At 57.8% G+C, this 18,870-nt stretch overlaps 1 protein-coding gene across 1 annotated transcript in view; it reads right to left on the bottom strand.

Moving 5' to 3' along the window:
* TTLL11 (tubulin tyrosine ligase like 11) overlaps positions 1-12,611 on the bottom strand; it is a 203,158-nt gene extending 190,547 nt beyond the window's left edge. Inside the window, exon 1 of the mRNA XM_056138582.1 lies at positions 12,327-12,611. Within this exon, the coding sequence (XP_055994557.1) occupies positions 12,327-12,611 (285 nt within the window). The remainder of the gene's footprint in view (positions 1-12,326) is intronic.
* Positions 12,612-18,870: the final 6,259 nt, after the last annotated feature.

Here is an 18,870-nt window from a genome sequence, read left to right as displayed (position 1 = left end):
CTCCCACGCCAGCAGTGACAACTCTTCACGAGCAGTGACAACTCTTTACAAAATGCTTTACGACTCTTTGCAACACTTAACGAGAAAGCAATTTGCCAGTATATTCCAAACGCGTGAAAATCTGCATGCTCTGTAACTCAATTATTTTATTTCCAGAAGCTTGTTTTAAAAAATAATACGAGGCGGGGGGGGGGGGGGTTGCAGAAAGTATTTTTCATAGAGTGCGAAATCTAAGCATTTAAATACATGAAAATAAATAATGAGATATGCCACTGAAGAAGATATTCTCCAGCAATTAAAGTGACACCTCTGAAAAGTTAGCGTGATGTGGAAAAATATTTCAATTATAACATGAGCACTCATGTTTACAGAATCCAGTCATGTCAGTTTTGTAAAATATTAACATAATTACACTGGCTTTGTAAAACATAAACGCTTGGGTCTGGAAGAAAGATAGAAAGGAAATGCATCAAAATGAAAACGCTCACTGCATCTCCATGGTGGGGTCATACTGATTCATTTCTTCTTCTTCTTTTAACCGTTTCTAACGTCTTAAGCAATGTATGAGCATCACTGGTGTGACTGGTGAAAGAACCAATCTCAAAGTTCCACCTGTCCTGACTGATTTCTGTCAACACTCGTGTCTGAGGGCTCAGGGAAGTCCTATTTATTGGGATGAGAGGTGTGGTCATTGGAGCACTAGTCTCGGCAGGGTGAGGGAGTTGGAACAGCTTAAACGCTCGTGCACAGTGACTGTCTGAGGTGAAGGGAAACCTCTTTATTATAGTAATGTAGCTAACGCGAGACAAACGATTACTGGCTGTTTCAACAGTCAACCGGAGGAAAAGATTTATGGAGCTAAAGGCAGCTATTTGGAATATTTACAAACCAGTAAGAAAAAGCATAAAAATGAGCAAGATAATAAACAAGAATACATTTAGACATTTCACAAATGGAATAGTAAGTTAACTAATAAAACCTACACCAGCAAAGCACAACCTTGTCAACGAGCAGAGAAATGCAAATTAAAAGAATGTATTTTTTTTTCCCTTATCACTTTGGCAAAGGTTCAGAAGATGAGCAAGAAGCAAGAGGGGGCACCCTCTCCAAACAGTGTGATTAAAAACCACGGGCTACAATGCAGGTGTGCTTTGATCCAACATTCCGTGGAATTTATCTTTATGTAGGTATTTTGGGGAGGTGGGGGATAAGGCAACTGCTTTGTAAGTTTGATCCCTGGTGCCAGATATGGTCCCCCTGAGCACTGACCAAGGAGTAAATCCTAAGCAGTCAGGTGTGGTTCCCCAAGGGCCAGGAACCACCCCAGCCGTACTCCAGAGCCAAGGGGTCACTCCTGGAGATGCTGGACCTGCCAGTCAGTAAGTGCTCAGACCAGCAGGGCTCCTCCCAGTAGATGCCAGGGATCAACTTGGGGCCTTGCCCGCATCACTTGCCAGGTCCCTGTAGCATTTCCACCAGTAAATGTTTCATGATGAGCATTGCCCACTGCACCTTTCCCTGGACCAGCCAAGGGTAATCTAGTGGCAACGACAGCCGCTGACCCAAGATGCGGTGAGTGGGCCAGTGGGTGGCAGGTTCCCACTTCAGAGTGGGAACCTGTCCATGAGGCCCTGCTCGGCGGCGGCTGCCCTGGGCTGTAGTGCAGAGCCGCAGGGAAAGCCCTTCATGCCCGCATTTGGGCACGCTCCCCCTGCCTTCTTGCCTCTCTCCACCCGCTGGGCTCTGAGCTCACTTCCCACCTGCCGCCCCAGTGGCTTCCAAGAGCGGAGGCTGGGCTAGGCTGTCGTCCCGGGAAGGGGAGCCAGCCGGCACCCCAGTTCCCACATGCACTTCCCTGCACCCCGCAGGGACTCCCCAGAAAAGGCGTGGAGCCAGACGCCTGGGTGGCTGAGAGCCCCGAGGCTGAGCCGCCTTGGTCCTCACCGAGCACTCTCCACCCCCACCCCGGGGAGAACAAGCACTTCTGTGCCCCCAGAGTCTCCGGACAGTGTGCTGGCCAGGGAGAAGAGCCCAAGAACACACATCTGGGAGCCCCAAACTGAGATGGGCGGGGGCAACAGGAATGGGGGGGGGGGGGGAGTTTCTGGGGTTTCTCCTCTCCTGGGAACTACATGATTTTTTGCATAGTTTGGGATGTTGGCTAAGGCGGTCAAGTTTCTGTCGTTGCTCTTTTTTTTTTTTTTTTGATTAATTCTTTTTTTTTTTTTATTAGTGAAACACCATGAGGTACAGTTGTAGATTTACAATTTTTTGTGCTTGGGTTTCAATTATACAATGATCAGATACCCATCCCTCCACCAGTGCCCATTTTCCACCACCATGGATAATGTCCCCCCCACCCCCATCCCCCCATCCCCCCCTGCCTCTGTGGCAGGGCAATCCCCTGTGTTCTCTCTCTCCTTTTGGGTGTTGTGGTCTGCAAAAGAGGCATTGAGTGGCAAACATGTTCAGTCCATAGTCCACTTTCGACATGCATCTCCCATCCCTCCTGGGAGGGACCTCCAAACACCCTTTATTTGGTGTTCCCTTCTCTATCTGAGCTGCCCTTTCCTCTAGAATGCCCAACTGGCCACTAAGCTACGGAGTAATCCTCCAACGGTTGCTCTTTTAAGCCCCAGTATAAACCCGAGAGTTCTGACCCGAGACAAGGAAAGCTCGCTCCAAGCAGGGGACATACACGTGGCCCCGGCCAGTCGGAGCCGAGACAAATGCCGGTTCCTGGGTCCCTGCTGGGAGAAGGAGGTGCTCCCCGAGGGACATGGAAACAGATCCACCTGCCAGGAAGCAATCTGGGAACTGAGCCAGCTGGGGTTGAAGAAACACCCCGGGAGGGCTGGAGCGATAGCACAGTGGGTAGGGCATCTGCCTTGCATGCGGACGACCCGGGTTCAATTTCCAGCATCCCATATGGTCCCCTGAGCATCGCCAGGAGTAATTCCTGAGTGCAGAGCCAGGAGTAACCCCTGAGCACTGCTGGTTGTGACCCAAAAAGAAAAAATAAAGAAACAGTCCGGGAAACAGACGCATAGGCAGTGGCCGTGAAGGCAGCTCTGGGCACTGACACTTTGGTATGATGTGGGGGAGGGGGGTTGTTCAATCACAATCATGACCAGCAAGACCTCTATGGAGGAATCTTGGGGATGTGACTGCTGGGGGCAGCGGAGGGGGTGCCACCAGGCCCTCGAGACACTCCAACACAGGCACCCAGAATTTGTGTCTGCCCATCCTCTGCTATGAAACCAAATCCAGATGGCCCAGAAGCTCAGAGGACTGAGTGCATCGCACCCCAGGCAAGCAGCAGGCCAGGGTTTGTCATGGTCCCTCTGAGCTCCGCAGGGACAAAGAACCAGCCCCCGTCCGCACCCCTCCCCCAGCACAGAGCCAGGAGTAGCCCCTGGACACCTGCAGGAGTGGCCAATAAGCAGAAGCCAGCAAACACAGAGGCACCCCGGAACCCATCCAGGAGAGGTCGGACCTCACCTACGTCCTCAGGGCTGGGCAAAGCCTGCCTCTCCTCCACTTCCTACTTTTCCTGGTCACAGCAGTCATGCAGGGTCCCAGACACCCCGATGCAAAGCCATGCTGAGTTCTGGTCTCCCCAGGGTCCAGAGAAAGCGCAGGGGAGACCAGAACTCAGGACACCACCCCCAGGCCACGCCTGCACACTCGCCCACCCCAACCTCCCTGCTTCCCGCACAGCTCTTGTCCCTCAGCCCTGTGAGAGTCGAGATACAGTTGTCACTCAGATAACTCAAGTCAGTCCCTGTCCCCGGTGATTACAGAATCACAGCACCAAAGTACAAAAGCAGCGAGTCTGAGATAAAGATGAAGAGACTCACTTTACAGGGTCCAGGGAGACAGTCTGGCAGGGAGGGGCGCTTGCCTGGCACGCCGCTAGGTCCGACCCCTGGCAAGCCGTATGGTTCCCCCGGAGCACCGTCACGGGTGATTCCTGAGTCAGAGCCAGGAGTCACCTCACCAGAGGTGGCCCTCCAAAAAACACCCTTTATTTTTTTTTTTTTTTTTTTTTTTTTTGCTTTTTGGGTCACACCCAGCAATGCACTGGGGTTACTCCTGGCACTGCACTCAGGAATTACCCCTGGCAGTGCTCAGGGGACCATATGAGATGCTAGGAATCAAACCCGGGTCTGCCGCATGCAAGGCAAACGCCCTCCCTGCTGTGCTATTGCTCCAGCCCCCCCCCCCAAAAAACGTGTTTTTTTTAAAAAGAAAGTTCAATTCACAAAAGCTTCGAAGTATAACTGCCTTTAAAAACAAAAAAGCACTTGGAGGCAGAGTTGTTTCAGTAACTTTTAAACCAGATGAAACTATGTTGCCATTTATCAGCCACTTGACTGGCTCAGTTGAGGGGCGGGTCCCAGGAGCCTGGGCAGGGCCCCACACTGGGCGATCCCCAAATTCTGGGAATGGAGGCCAGGAGAGGGCCCTGGCGCTTAGCCAGGAACCCAGGCACAATGCGACAATCTATCATTCTAGTTTCAAACAAAGACAATCGGTGGGACAGCCCATGTCTGCATGACCCGGTGGACAGAGGGTTAGGTGGGCAACTGCATGCCCTGGAAACCAGCTTCGAGACAAACGCTCGGGAAGGAAAGGCAGGGAGGCACCTCGCCGGCAGCCCACGGGGACTCACTACTGTTCCACGGGGCGGTGCATGCGGACCCGGGCCCTCAGTGGCTCTGTACGCCAGCCACCAAAGTCACCAGGGGGCTGGGTTTGCCACACATCTCTCTGAATTCAAAGTCTGTACCAATAAATCCAGGGCACAGAGGGAACATGTGCTCCCTCTGTGAGGGACACCTGGAGAGGCTGGTAGCTCTGCAGAATCCTTGTGTTCTTTTTTTGAGGAACAGGTCTGCTCGAAAAAGAAAATGTGCAGGGGCCGGAGTGAATAGTACATCTATCTCTGTTTCTATCTCTGTCTCTCTGTTCTCTCCAAGGGTGTTTGCCTCGCACGTGGCCAACCTGGGTTCGATCCTCGGCATCCTATACGGTGCCCAGGGGTAAGTTCTGAGTGCAGATCCAGGAGGAAGCCCTGCGCATCATCAGGTGTGACATCCCCCCCTCCCCCCCAAAAAAAAACAGAAAAAAAAAGAAAATGTGTGCTTGAGATTTCACCATCGACTTCGGCCACTACAAAACCCACACGGAGGCCATTTTCATCAGAGAATAATAACCTTGACGGAAATCGGGTTCCGCCCATCAGAGCACCCACTTCCAGAAGACACACACCATATACTCCTTTAATCTGGAAGTGACAGAACCTGTAAGTGAGCCTGGGAACTGCCTTTTTAAGGAATCCATGTGGGGGCCGGAGAGACAGGACAGCAGGGAGGGCACCCGCCTCACACGCAGCCAACCCGGGGTCCAATCCCAGGGCCCCCCATGCTCCACCGTGCTACCCCGAGCCCCGCTAGGAGTAAGCCCTGAGCACTGCTGGTGCTGTGGTTCCCCCAAACCAAAGATCTGTGTGAATTCATGAAGTCGGCACCCACACTGCATCATTCAAAGAAGAGTGGCAATAATTTGTGACTTCAATGGGATGACAAGCTTGCAAAAGGGGTGAGGCCATCAGCACGCTTTCTGTGGAGGGCGGGTTTCTGATGGGGCAGGGAGGAAGTGCCCTTGGTGTTATGCCATTTTCCCTGATTGGAAAGCACATCGCCGTGCTCTCACTGGCCCAGGGAATGCCGGGGATGCCGGGGGCTCAACCCCCCACCCAGGGTTTCAGCCTGAGCCCAGTGACCCCCACAGCGGGTCTGGAAGACGCCTGCCCCAAAGGTGCCCAGTCAGGCACAGTGGACTTCACCAGGCAGTAATTTATAGTCTCAGAGCAATATGGCCCCCTGGTGTCCAGCGGGTCCACTGCGGCCTGAGAATGAGAAGACAGCAAAGGGACTGGCCTGAGTGTCTGAACCCTGACAGGTCTCTCTGTGTCTGTGACTCTCTGTATCAGGGCCCAGGCCCTGAATGGTGCTGCCACATGTCACCAGTGTGGCCCTCAGCCTCAGTTTCCTCCCCTCGCACCAGAGCTGCTGGCCGCATCCAGGGTGCTGCCCCACGGGTCCAAAGCAGAAGGCTCAGCCGCAAAGGCCCGCATCCTTCTCACGCGCATGGAGGGCCGGCAGTCCCCGTCGCGCCGGGCGGGTGACTTCCTGAGTGGGTCCCCGCTGAGCTAGGCAGGCACATTTCCGGGCAAACCCCCACGGGGCTGGGGGTCTCTGGGATCATGAGCCGGGGTTGCTGCCAACGCTTTCTGGCCCAGAGAGGTCCGTCTGCCAGTGTCCTCGCCGCCATGCCCGCAGTGTCCATGACACCACCGCACGTGTGCGACCTGCTCCCCGGGGGCGGAGGGCGAGGACGGCAGCTGCTCTCCATGGCGCCTGTCCCCCGAGCCTCTCCCTAATGAGCCTCCAGGAGACCGCGCCGGGCGCCCACAGACAGAGGACCCACGGCTCCTGGGTGCAAAGCACAGCGCCATTCCAGAGGCAGCGTCAGCAGGGGGACTCTGCTCCTGAGCACTTTAACTGCGGGCACAGTGAAGTGGGCAAAAGGGCCAGGACCAAGCCCCGGGCCAGCTGGGGGTGGTTTGCAGGGTGTGGACGGGAAGTGTGGGCGGGCTCGCGGGTCTCTGCAGGGCAAGGCTGCAGTGGGCCCCCCTCTCTCCCCTGGCCCTTGTTTCCCACCATCCAGGCAGGGGAGGAGAAGGGGCGGGGAACAGCACTCAAGGTCGCCCTGGGCCCAGAGCTCACTCCCAATGCTGGTCCACTCCCTGCTAAGTGCCCTGAGACAAGTTGGCTTCTGTGCCCCTGAGCTCACACCAGAAACCGAGACACGGTGATCTGGAGGGCAGCAGGGAGAACCCAGGCACTAAAGCATTGAGGGGGGTGGCCTGGTGTTGCTCCCTGGGGTCCTGTCATTGTCCTTGCCATTACAAGTGGGTGGAGGAGGGGCGGGGGGGAGAGAGGGGGCAGCAGGGGGCCGTCCCTTTGGCTGGGCTCAGTGCTGCCTCCAAGCTGCCCCTCATGATGTTCTCCTGGGAGCAGGCCCAGAGTACCCACTCGGGTGTGAGAACCTGGGGGTCAGCCCCTTCCGGGGATCCCAGAGCAGCAGCACACTGGGCAACCTCCTCCCATGGCTCCAGACACGGGTGCAGGGCATGAGGGAGGGGCATGGCCGGCATCCCGCAGGGACGGTGGCAAGCATTGGGTTTACGTGGCACTGCGACGCATCGTGAGATCGGTCGACTCCAGAGCGGTGACTGAGAATAACATAATCACTGCTGAAGGCACAAATGGACGCGGCATGGTCGTTAGTTTGGCAGGACTCAAACTCCCTCAGGAGGGGCCAGAGAGATAAGCCGGCAGGTACAGCACTGGCCTTGCACACAGCCCACCTGGGTTCCATCTCTGGCATTGCAAATGGTTCCCTGGGCACCGCCAAGGAGTGATCCCTGAGTGCAGAGCCAGACCAGGTATGTCCCCTGCAAAAAAAAACAAAAACCAAAAAAAAGCCCTCCATGCTCTAGGGCGTCAGGATGATGGGTGAGCTGTCACTGCTAGAGGTTTAACAAACGCCCCCCCCAACTCCCGCTCTCACAGGATCACACGCCTAGCAGCAAAGTCTTCCTGCAGCGTGAGCGAGAATCGTGTACGAGTCTTACTACTACAAGTAAATTATGCTCTCAGATGTATTAAAGCAGGGCTGGGCATGTGGCCCGGGGCTTAGTGCCCAGGTTCTGCCTGTGTGAGGCCCAGGTGCGAATTTTGGTCCTGTGTCACCCCCACACCCACACGCGTACACGCACACACACACCCAGCATACAGGACGTGGCCCAAATCCCCCAAATCCCCCAAATCCTGGGAGTGGCCGCCACCACCACCACCATAAAGACAGAAGCCAGAATGAGCGTCGCCACTTACACATCTGATGAGGAAGGACAACATTTGCTCCAGACGGACCAAGGGGGATGCTTGTGCTAGAAGCTGCCCATCCCCCAGGGCTCAGCAGAGTATGGTTTGTCCAGTTTGTTGGGGGGGAGGGATCACACCCAACGGTGCTCAGGGCTTACTCTGGGCTCTGCACTTAGGGATCACTCCTGACGGTGCTCGGGGGATGCAATGGGGTGCTGGGGGGGGGGGGGATTGAACCCGGGCTGCTTGCGTGCCAGGCCCCACGGCAGGGTCTGTGCACAACCCGACTGCCTCCTGGTATGTGGAAGCCCCTGCACCAGCCCTGCCCCGCCCACCCCTGCACCCGGCCCAGACAGACAACCCGAGTGGAAGTCACAAACCAAAGCCCCATAGCTGGCACAGGAAAGAACTCCCGGAGTCTGCGGTGACGCCCCCCAAAAATGCCCAGTTCCTGCAGGCTGGTGCACACCCGGCCCATGGCCCAGCCTCAGAACCAGGCAGATGGAAGTGGGCAGAGCCCCTGGTGGACAGACGCCGGCTCGGTCCCTGCCGCCACATCTCAGCTCGCGGCCACTACACCTCCACGGCAGTCACACCAGCAGCCGGACGACGTTCCCACAGCCTGAACAGCTTCCCAGAGAGAGAGAAAGAGAGAGAGAGGGAGAGAGAGAGAGAGAGAGAGAGACACTCACGACGGTGGATTCAACCATTCGACAGCATTTATTGAGCAACTCCTGAGCGCCACGTTCCTGGGGGTACAGCTGTGACCAGAGCAAGGCCCTGCCCGCATGGGGCTCACAGTCTAGCGAGGGGGACAGACATTGAAGGCCCCATGGGCAGTGGAGGGCACAGCTCTGTGCTCCTGTGGGCGGGCAGGAGGTGGAGAGACAGAGAAAGCAGCCGTCGGGCACCCGGGGAAGAGACTTGGGAAAGCGGCAGCAAAGGCCCCCCTGGTTTGGCGAGCTCCGACCCGAGCCCATCCGGGCCTGCAAGAGGCACGGCCCAGCGCCCGCCCCACTCAGCTCTTGGCTCCAGCCCACCTCACGCCTCTCTGCCCGGGCCCAGCAGCAGGGTCTGGCACTCTGGCTGGGTGTCAGGGTTCCCGGACGGCACCCACAGATGGGTTGTTTTGACCTTGCACCTTACAAGCTCTGGTCTGGACCTCCCCTCCCTCCCTCTTCTCCCATGAACCCCGAGCCCCCAGGCTGAGCACCCCGGTGCCCGGAATCCAAGGACAAGGCCCCCCCTAGAAGCGTACCCTACCTCATTCTGACTCCGCTACAGCCCCACCCCAGCCTCACTGACCCCCCTGCGTGGAGCCCACCTTGTGAACCCCTCCCTGAACCTCTCTGCCAGTGCCCCGGCCCGGGGGGACTCTGCGGGTGGGGGCAGCACCCAGGATGGAATCAGCAGACAAGCCCCACGCCCGGCTCCGGGCGCTCCAGAATGCTCGTGCCAACTGAGCCGGAGACAGACACCCCCCCCACACACACACACCGGGGCACTCCTCGGCCCCCACTGGGTCGGAGGGCAGTCCAGAGACACAACCCCGTGTCGGGCCTGTCGACCTGCGCTGTGCCAAGCACAGACAGGCCCTGGAAGCTGGCTGGCATGCGGGGCCACACGGAGGAGGGCGAGGGTGGGGAGATGAGTCACATACACACACCCCACCCCCCAGCTGCCCCGCGCCTGCAAGGGGGGAGGAGTGTACCGCATGGGTGGGGTCTGGGCATCTGAGCCGCCCCTGACCGAGGGCGAAGGGGACTCAGGAGAAATGCCACTAGCCCAAGGTCACTCAGTGAAGTGTCAGGGGCCAGGCTGTGCTTCCCAAATACAAACTGTGCTTGCAAATATGGAGAGGGGGTTCGGGGGAGAGGAGGGAGAGGAGAGGGAGCGCCAGGGTCCTGGGAGACGGGACAGAGAGAGAGAGAGAGAGAGAGAGAGAGAGAGAGAGAGAGAGAGAGCACCAAGGTCCTGGGAGATAAGAGAGAGAGAGACAGAGAGACCCTGGGTCCTGGGAGATAGGACAGAGAGAGAGAGAGAGAGAGAGAGAGAGAGAGAGAGAGAGCGCCAAGGTCCTGGGAGATAAGAGAGAGAGACAGAGAGACCCTGGGTCCTGGGAGATAGGACAGAGAGAACTAGAGAGAGAGAGTGAGACCCAGGGTCCTAGGAGATAGGACAGAGAGAACTAGAGAGAGAGAGACCCAGGGTCCTAGAAGATAGGACAGAGAGAGAGAGAGAGAGAGAGAGAGAGAGAGAGCGCGCCAAGGTCCTGGGAGATAAGAGAGAGAGAGAGACAGAGACCCAGGGTCCTAGGAGATAGGACAGAGAGAGAGAGAGAGAGAGAGAGAGACCCAGGGTCCTAGGAGATAGGACAGAGAGAGAGAGAGAGAGAGAGAGCGCCAAGGTCCTGGGAGATAAGAGAGAGAGACAGAGAGACCCTGGGTCCTAGGAGATAGGACAGAGAGAGAGAGAGAGAGAGAGAGAGAGAGAGAGCGCCAAGGTCCTGGGAGATAAGAGAGAGAGAGAGACAGAGACCCAGGGTCCTAGGAGATAGGACAGAGAGAGAGAGAGAGAGAGAGAGAGAGAGAGAGAGAGAGAGACCCAGGGTCCTAGGAGATAGGACAGAGAGAGAGAGAGAGAGAGAGAGCGCCAAGGTCCTGGGAGATAAGAGAGAGAGACAGAGAGACCCTGGGTCCTGGGAGATAGGACAGAGAGAGAGAGAGAGAGAGAGAGAGAGAGAGAGAGAGAGCGCCAAGGTCCTGGGAGATAAGAGAGAGAGAGACAGAGAGACCCTGGGTCCTGGGAGATAGGACAGAGAGAACTAGAGAGAGAGAGTGAGACCCAGGGTCCTAGGAGACAGGACAGAGAGAGAGAGAGAGAGAGAGAGAGAGAGAGAGAGAGAGCGCCAAGGTCCTGGGAGATAAGAGAGAGAGAGAGACAGAGACCCAGGGTCCTAGGAGATAGGACAGAGAGAGAGAGAGAGAGAGAGAGAGAGAGAGAGAGAGAGAGACCCAGGGTCCTAGGAGATAGGACAGAGAGAGAGAGAGAGAGAGAGAGCGCCAAGGTCCTGGGAGATAAGAGAGAGAGACAGAGAGACCCTGGGTCCTGGGAGATAGGACAGAGAGAGAGAGAGAGAGAGAGAGACCCAGGGTCCTAGGAGATAGGACAGAGAGAGAGAGAGAGAGAGAGAGAGAGACCCAGGGTCCTAGGAGATAGGACAGAGAGAGAGAGAGAGAGAGAGAGAGAGAGACCCAGGGTCCTAGGAGATAGGACAGAGAGAGAGAGAGAGAGAGAGAGAGAGCGCCAAGGTCCTGGGAGATAAGAGAGAGAGACAGAGAGACCCTGGGTCCTGGGAGATAGGACAGAGAGAGAGAGAGAGAGAGAGAGAGAGAGAGACCCAGGGTCCTAGGAGATAGGACAGAGAGAGAGAGAGAGAGAGAGAGAGAGAGAGAGAGACCCAGGGTCCTAGGAGATAGGACAGAGAGAGAGAGAGAGAGAGCGCGCGCCAAGGTCCTGGGAGATAAGAGAGAGAGACAGAGAGACCCTGGGTCCTGGGAGATAGGACAGAGAGAGAGAGAGAGAGAGAGAGAGAGAGAGAGAGAGAGAGAGAGAGACCCAGGGTCCTAGGAGATAGGACAGAGAGAGAGAGAGAGAGAGAGAGAGACCCAGGGTCCTAGGAGATAGGACAGAGAGAGAGAGAGAGAGAGAGAGAGAGAGAGAGAGAGAGACCCAGGGTCCTAGGAGATAGGACAGAGAGAGAGAGAGAGAGAGAGAGAGAGAGAGAGAGAGAGAGACAGAGCGCCAAGGTCCTGGGAGATAAGAGAGAGAGACAGAGAGACCCTGGGTCCTGGGAGATAGGACAGAGAGAGAGAGAGAGAGAGAGAGAGAGAGAGAGAGAGAGAGAGAGAGACCCAGGGTCCTAGGAGATAGGACAGAGAGAGAGAGAGAGAGAGAGAGAGAGAGAGAGAGAGAGCGCCAAGGTCCTGGGAGATAAGAGAGAGAGACAGAGAGACCCTGGGTCCTGGGAGATAGGACAGAGAGAGAGAGAGAGAGAGAGAGAGAGACAGAGAGAGAGACAGAGAGAGAGACCCAGGGTCCTGGGGGATTGGGGCAACGCACGCCGGTAGAGAAGACAGGCTTATGAACAAGCATCTAGAGAGAGGGGGCGGAGAGGCTGCTGGCCTGGCCGGAGGGGCGACCTGGGAGTGGCGGGGGGAGGTCGGGGGTGGTGTCGGGGGGAAACCCGGAGGCCTCCTTGGCGGAGGTGACCCGGACCCTAGGTCTGGCAGGCTGCGCGGGGGGCCCGGGGGTCCCGGGTCCGGGAGGGGGGCTGTGGGCGGGGCCTCTCCCCGGGCGGCCGGGCCTCACCTCCTTCCACTTGAGCTGCCGGAGGCTGATCTTCAGGGCTTCCAGCGACGTCTTGGCCTTGGAGCTGTCCACGGTGACGGGCCGCGGGGCGCAGTCCCCCCGCGCGCGGCCCCGGGCCCGCGTGCGCGCGCGCGAGCCGCCCCGGGCCGACTGGGCGCCGCGCGGGGCCCGGGCGGGGGGTCCCGGCTCGCCCGCGTCCGCCCGCGCCGGCCGCCCGTCCCGCGCCGCGCCCAGGGGCTCTCCGGCCGCGCCCGCGTCCGCCCGGCCCGAGCGGCCCCTCCGCATGGCGTCAGGCCCCGCGCCCGCGCCCGCGCCCGCGCCCCGCGCCGCCGCCGCCGCCGCCGCCACTCCGCCGCCGCCGCGCGCTGCCCGCCCCGGCCCGTTGCCATGCTCGCCCGGGCTCCGGGTGACCGGCGCCCGCGCCGCCGCGACGGCGGCCCGGCAGGGACAATCGCGGCCGCCGCCAGCGCATAGGCGGGCGCGCCCACGTGACCGCGCCGGTCACCGAGGCCGCGGCGGCCATCGCGGAGAAGGGCAGAGCCCGCCGGCCCCGCCCCCTCTGGCCCCGCCCCGCCCGGGTCTAGGTCCCGCCCCGCCCGGGCCTAGGCCCCGCCCCCTCTGGCCCCGCCCCGGCCGGGTCTAGGTCCCGCCCCGCCCGGGCCTAGGCCCCGCCCCGCCCGGGCCTAGGCCCCGCCCCGCCCGGGCCTAGGCCCCGCCCCCTCTGGCCCCGCCCCGACCGGGTCTAGGTCCCGCCCCGCCCGGGCCTAGGCCCCGCCCCGCCCTGGCCTAGGCCCCGCCCCCTCTGGCCCCGCCCCGGCCGGGTCTAGGTCCCGCCCCGCCCGGGCCTAGGCCCCGCCCCCTCGGGCCTCGCCCCGCCCTCGGCCGGCTCGGTGCGTGCGGGAGTTCGTTGGAAGCGGCTGCAGGGGAGCACGGAAAGAGCTAGCGGGAGGGAGGGCGTGCCTGAGCCTCTTGGGCGGAGACCCACCTCCCTGACCCCCAGATGTCCGCTCTGATGGAGGACGCACCACCCTCTCCCCCCATTCTAGGATGCCACCTGGTCTGATGCCCCACCCAGTTTGATGGAGGGAGGCGCGACCTCCCCGATTCTAGGGATGCCGCCCGGTCTGATGGAGGAGGCGTGACCTCCCTGGTTCTAGGGGTGCCACCTGGTATGATGCCACCCAGTATGACAGAGGAGGTACCAGCTCCCTGATTCTAGAGATGCCACCTGGTCTGATGTCACCCAGTTTGATGGAGGAGGCACGACCTACCCCATTCTAGGGATACCACCAGGTCTGATGCAACCTGGTCTGATGGAGGAGACACGATCTCCCCAATTCACTAGGATGCCACCTATCTGATGCCTCCCAATCTGATGGAGGAGGTGCAACCTCCATAATTCTAGGAATTCCACCTGGTCTAGTGTCACCCAGTCTAATGCCACCTGGTCTGATGGAGGATACACGACCTCCCCAATTCTAAGGATGCCACTCAGTCTAATGCCACCTAGTCTAATGCCACCTGTTCCGATGGAGGAGGCACGATCTCCCTGATTTTAGGGAACCGGGTCCCTGGGAGGCGTCGCTATCTGATGGTGGACGCCTCACATCCAGGCACCCACCAGGCAGCAGTCCCTTTGAAAAACACCTTGCTGGTCCCCAAAACCCCTCATGCTGAGAGCGGCTGAGCCTTTGGCTTGAGGATACTGATCACTGCTTTTCTTATGATCTCATTTTTTCAGACATTTCATTTAGGTTTTTACCACTGTGGTCATTTGGGGGATACAGTCATTCTCCTTTCCGTCCAAGCTCCAGCAACCCCCATCTTCACAAGTCCAGGCTTTGTGCCCATTGAATAGTTCCCCAGTGCCCCCCTCCTCCCCTGGGAGCCCTTCTGCCACCTGATCCTGTGCCAGGCACAGGCTGGGCATGTCACTGGACTCGCTGCCCTCACGGGTCCATATGCACTCTGTCGCTTCTCTCATCCCCCACAGTGGACATTGGCATCTGCCGATCACTCCCAATACCTGAAGAGTCCCCACTCCCCTGAGATGTTTATGCTGAGTCAAGGACCCCTCCTCTCACCCTGGGAAGTGGGTCTAGGAAGGTGTCTCAGGGCCCCCTGGGAAAGTCCAGTGACTGCATAGCGATGAGAATGGCCCCTTTCTGCCCCCAACCCTGAAAACAGCAGGGATGTGGCAAGGGGGGGGGGCCTCTTCCTCCACATCTCCCCAGACTTCTTGCTGGATTAACAAACTGTCTTGTGGGACTGGAGCAGTAGTACAGCGGGTAGGGTGTTTGCCTTGCATGCAGCTGACCCGGGTTCAATCCCCAGTATCCCATATAGTCCCCCGAGCACCACCAGGAGTAATTCCTGAGTGCAGAGCCAGGAGGAACCTCTGAGTATCGCTGGGTATGACCCCTTCAAAAAAAGAAATTGTCTCGTCATGTGCAAGTCATGCACCCTGGGAGTTCTACCCTTTTTAGCAGCCAAGGGGGGCCTCCTCTTTATTTCAGACAGTGCAAGCTTCTAACCTGCTGGGGTGCTTCCTTAGGTCAGGTGTCTGAACCCCAGCCCAGCCCGTGCAGGCCAAAACGGTGTCAGGAACAGAGACTGTGCTGATTCCACAGCAACTGTATATCCTTGGAGCTGTCCATGGTACCCAAGGGATTCTCCCTGCCCGTCCCATCTCTCTCCGCCTTCCTACCCCCAAATCCATCTCTCCTCCCGTCTCCTCCGTGAGGGCCAAGCCCCCAGGTACCTGTGCTAAAACGTGCCCACTTCCTCTTCCCTGACCCCTGCACCCACTCCATCTCCAAGTCTCCCCGGCTCACACAGGAGTGCCCCTCAGCCTTCGTGTCTCTTCCTCGCCTTACATCACTGCCCCAGCTCAGGTCGTCACCCTAGACCAAGTCCCCCTCATCCCTTCTCCACCACTCCCCTCCATTCTCTACCATGAAGGTGACCCACCCACCCCTGCTCCCTTCTTGGGGGCTCCCCTGGATTCCCGCCACATTCCAGCATATTCGTGGTAGCTGGAGTGATAGTACAGCGGGGAGGGTGTTTGTGTTGCATGCAGCCAACCCGGGTTCATCCCTAGCACCACATATGGTTCCCCCCAGCACCACCAGGAGTAATCCCTGAGCGCAGAGCCAAGAATAACTCCTGAGAATCATCAGGTGTGACCCAAAAAGCAAAAACAAAACAAAAACAAACAAACAACAACAACAAACTACCAAGCACATTCACAGTCCCAAAAGACCCGCTGGTGGCCCTCTAAGAGGCTGCCCACCCCTCCCTGCCTCTGTACTGCACCCCCTCTCCCTCCATCTGCACCTTCTCTTCCTGTCAGTCTCAGGAAGTGACACCAGACACCACACACACACACACACACACACACACACACACACACACACACTGTATCCTTCTTGGGCTTGGGTGAGCTATCCTCAGTGCCACAGGCAGAAGCATCACGCTCGTCACCTTCCTATTGTGCCAGCAAACCCTGCCACTTGGTCCGACCCTCACACCACAAGGACACTGCCTGAGCACCGGAAAGAGTGACCTGCCCCGATCACCTCAGGGGCTGTGTTTCCCAGCCTGGAGTGGGAACACCCTCGGAAGGCGACCCAACAGAACAGGCTGCTTCCTTCTTCTTTGTCAACACGAGAAAGAAACACTCCAGGGAGGGCTGCATGGGGCGGCCCAAACAGTCCAAACTCCCCACTGGGCTGAGGCAGACACTGCTCCCTGGGCCTCTCCCTGTGTCTCCAGCCTCCACTTCCAACAGCGCTTCTGCAGAGATGCCTAGCCGGGGTTCTGGGCCTCTGCAGAGCCATCAGGCCTCTGCCGATGAAACAACGAGACGAGAGAAGAAAGAAGGAACCAGCATGCAGCAGACTGGGAGGGGCCAAATGAGGCGGAGGGGGAGGAATTAGGGGTCCGGGAAAAAGAAGGTGGGGTGGCTCGAGAGCTGGAAAGACTTCTCAGGAGAGACGGAATGTAAACTAGTCTTCAAGACAGAGTCACGGGGCTGGAGCCATAGCATAGCAGGTATGGTCCCCCAAGCACCGCCACGAGTAATTCCTGAGTGCAGAGTCCAGAGTAACCCCCAAGCATTGCCAGGTGTGGCCCAAAAGGAAAAAAAAAAGATGTAGTCACAATCCTGTGGGAGGGTCATTCCAGGACCCCCTGGGGGGGTTGACAAGCAACTGTGTGCTCCCCAGAGGCTTTGCCCACCCCAAGGGGGCGCTGTGCCCATTGATTCCCAAGGCTCCAGGACTGCTTGAGGCAGGGGTGGGGGGCAGGGGGGAGGCTCCAGGTGGTGGATGGAGGGAAGGGATGGTCTTCAGAGGGGCCAGCGGCCATCTGTACCAGCTGAAACACATTCCCTGGGAACAAGAAACAAGCCTGTTTGTGCTCTGGCTTCTTGGAAAATTTCCAGATGTCCTGGCGGAAGACTCAACCCGATGGAGGGGGGAAAGGGGGCGGGGGTCCTCAGAGGGAAGCTTCAGCTGTGGCTGCACCGGCATTGAGAGCACGCTGGGGTCAGGCACGGGGCTGCCCCCAACCCCACAAAGACACAAATGCATGAAATAGCAGGTTTCCCCCACCCCCAGCACCTCTCTCTTCCTCAGGACACTCACCACAGCCCACAGGTCACCTTCTACTTGTTTGCTTCTTTGTCCTGCTGGCTGGGATCCAAGTGGCGAAAGTAGGGAGTCCCTGACTTCCTGGGGGCCACCATATCCCGGTGGCCAGCTCCAACCCCAGCAGCGAGGGAAGCCACAATTCTTTCTGGAAGGGAAAAGCAAACTACTCCACTAGTCCACAGTAAGGAACCAGGTAAGCAAATGATGAGGAAATGATTGGAAAACTTTAGCCACTCAGGGAAAATGCGAATATGCCAACGGGTACCAGCTTTGTAGTCACAGTGTTTAGACATTGTTCTACTCACCGGGCTGGGATGAAGTCAGAGACAGACAAGAACAGCCTGGGGGCTGAGACACTCACAATCCTGTTTGAAACTTTCCTCTCGGTTTGGGCAAAGCGCGGCCACCCTGAGACTCAGGTCAGGGGGCTCAGAAACCCACCCCAGCCTGAGAGACTTCTGGTGCCCACCAGAAAGGAGGCAGACCATGGTCACGTGTGAAGTCCTGGCCTCTGTCCCAGCCACTGCACAAGCTGATTCTGTGCACTGCAGCCCCGTTCATTAGCAGAGGCAGCTTACAGAAGGTGAAGGAAAATGTTACTTGGGGCAGAGAAGGGACAGGGCCAACCCCCACAGCTACCAAAGACAGAAATCAGACTCAGGTGGGCTGACATGTGGACACTTGGATCCTAACCCAAGCCCACACCAAACCTCGGCCCGCAAAAGTACTCAGAATACATTTAACCATAGCAGCAGGTGTAGGTGCCTACGTATTTCTACCTAAGTATAGACACACGAATCTGCAGCTTTGTAAGTGAACCCGGATGACGCAATGCCTGATGTCCACAGGGCTTGTTCTGGGTGATGGAACCAGCAGAAACGTTTTCTTTCTTTCTTCTCTGGTTTTCCAAATTTTCCATCACGACATCACGACCATCCTGTTGTTCGTCGATTGCCTCGAGCAGGCCCCAGTAACGTCTCCTTCATCCTAGCCCTGAGATTTTTTAAACAGTGCCATATTCAAGGCTCTTTCAGGGTTAGGGGAATGAGACCCATCATTGTTACTGGTATTTGGCATATTGGGTACGCCACAACCGTGCTGAGACCACTCTCCACACGCATGAAGGTACCAGCAGAGGAACAAAGGCACGCGGGTCCCGGGACTGAGATCTCCAGGCCTGCTCGGATCGGGGCTGAGCATCCTCCACCCACATCCTCCATGTTCCAGTAGGCAGGGGTCACACCTGGCCCCCTGGCGCCGTGTAATCCCATCAATCGCCAAGACCCAAATTTTCCAACGCAATAAAAATGATGCATTGCTTTGAGGACTTGAATGTGTAGTCTTAAACACAAAATTCTTCTAGGCTGTTGTTTTACCACTTTTACAGCAAACCCATTTCTGGAGGGAGAACTTGCAGCTGGAACCAGCCTTTGTGTCTGTTAGTGCCAGGGGATGCCACCAGGTGGCGCCCAAGGCACTGGTTTCAGCCAGGCTTTAAGCGGCTGATGGGGGCGGATTATCCAAGTAGAGAAGGTCTCAGGATGATGGGCCTCAGGCCTCCAGGCAAATGCTCACCGTGCACCCCTGGGCCTTGTCACCGTCTGCTCAGTGATCTGCCAAACCTCCTCCTCTCTTAGACTGGGAGAACCTAGGGGATAGGGGTGCTAGGAGGGAAGGGGTAATCCAGCTTCATGAACGAATAAAAGGCTTCATGTGCATGAAGAAGGGGTTAACGCTTCAGCCCGCGGCACTAACAGACCCAAAAGGATGGGTGCAGCTGCCCACAGCTCCGTCTCCCGGAAGTTCTCTCTCTAGAAATAGAAATCTCTCTGTGTGTGCGTGCATTCATGTGCATAGTGCATGCGTGTGTGTGTGTGTGTGTGTGTGTGTGT

Source organism: Sorex fumeus, unplaced genomic scaffold (genome assembly GCF_029834395.1).
Source record: "Sorex fumeus unplaced genomic scaffold, SorFum_2.1 ptg000129l, whole genome shotgun sequence".
Classification (NCBI taxonomy): domain Eukaryota; kingdom Metazoa; phylum Chordata; class Mammalia; order Eulipotyphla; family Soricidae; genus Sorex; species Sorex fumeus.
Note: the sequence above shows the minus strand (reverse complement) of the source record. Positions and strands in the feature narration are given on the sequence as shown.